The 1,260-nt window shown below is 42.3% G+C and overlaps 1 protein-coding gene across 1 annotated transcript in view; it reads left to right on the forward strand.

The window, feature by feature from the left end:
* Nucleotides 1-987, forward strand: part of LOC107600648 (eukaryotic translation initiation factor 3 subunit E-A-like) — a 59,336-nt gene extending 58,349 nt beyond the window's left edge. The window contains exon 13 of the mRNA XM_016292594.1: nucleotides 781-987. Coding sequence (XP_016148080.1) covers nucleotides 781-972 — 192 coding nt within the window. The 3' untranslated portion in view covers nucleotides 973-987. The remainder of the gene's footprint in view (nucleotides 1-780) is intronic.
* The last annotated feature ends 273 nt before the right edge of the window (nucleotides 988-1,260 follow it).

Raw genomic sequence — 1,260 nt, forward strand, 5'->3', positions numbered from 1 at the left:
CACCCCTTCAACCTCTGCAGCAATGCTGGCAGCACTCATACGTCTATTTCCCAAACACAACCTCTGGATATGACGCTGAGCACGTGCACTCAACTTCTTTGGTCAACCATGGCGAGGCCTGTTCTGAGTGGAACCTGTCCTGTTAAACCGCTGTATGGTCTTGGCCACCATGCTGCTGCTCAGTTTCAGGGTCTTGGCAATCTTCTTATAGCCTGCGCCATCTTTATGTAGAGCAACAATTATTTCCGCAATTTTACCGCAAATTTACACTGTCATACAAGCTGTACACTCACTACTTTACATTGTAGCAAAGTGTAATTTCTTCAGTGTTGTCACGTGAAAAGATATAATAAAATAATTACAAAAATGTGAGGGGTGAACTCACTTCTGTGATATACTGTGTATATATATATATACACATACACATATATTTTAATCTTCTTTGAAGTATAGAAAGTTCAAAAGGATAATTTTATGTATTTCTTTTGTAATGTTATAAATGTATTTACTGTCACTTTTGATTAATGTAAATGCTGAAAAAACTAAACTTTTGAACAGTAGTGTCATTATTTAATATTCGTGTGAAAGGAATTTTTTTTTTTTTGCAACTGACCCAGGAACTTGGTCATAACACCCAATCCAAGTAACAGGACTTCTGATCTCAGAAATCACATGACATTCTACTGGAATGACCTAGAATTAGCTCCTGTGTGTTCATGAGGATTGGTGTTCTCTAAGTTTAGCTCTGAATCTCTTTTCCTCTCCTCTTTTCTTTGGCAGGGTCATGTGGTAATGGGCAACAACGCCATATCACCGTATCAGCAGGTGATCGAGAAAACCAAGAGCCTTTCGTTCCGCAGCCAAATGCTGGCCATGAACATCGAGAAGAAGCAGAGCAACGCGAACAGGAATGAGGTCAAACAGCAGAGCATCTCTCCTTCTTTTATCTGGTCTCATCTCTGTTTGTCTTGAGCCCTGTAGTTTGCACACACAAATGATCTATTCGAGCGGCAGTCAGCCCCGAACTGTCTTTACACGGCGTAAACCAGTAGAGCTTCTTCAAAGGCCTAATGACAAGGTAGCAGAGCACAGCCATAAAGAAGAGGGTCTGAGTCCCATGACTCAGCGCTGCAGAGTAAATAATGCTTGCACACACGCTCCGTGGAGTTCCCTGCATTTAGGAGTCGCCACAGATGTTTTGCTTGGGGTCCAGTGGGTCTTCGTTTGATCTTGGCCATGCGCTCTGATTGGCCCACGACA

Source organism: Sinocyclocheilus grahami, unplaced genomic scaffold (genome assembly GCF_001515645.1).
Source record: "Sinocyclocheilus grahami isolate Dianchi unplaced genomic scaffold, SAMN03320097.WGS_v1.1 scaffold288.1, whole genome shotgun sequence".
Classification (NCBI taxonomy): Eukaryota; Metazoa; Chordata; class Actinopteri; order Cypriniformes; family Cyprinidae; genus Sinocyclocheilus; species Sinocyclocheilus grahami.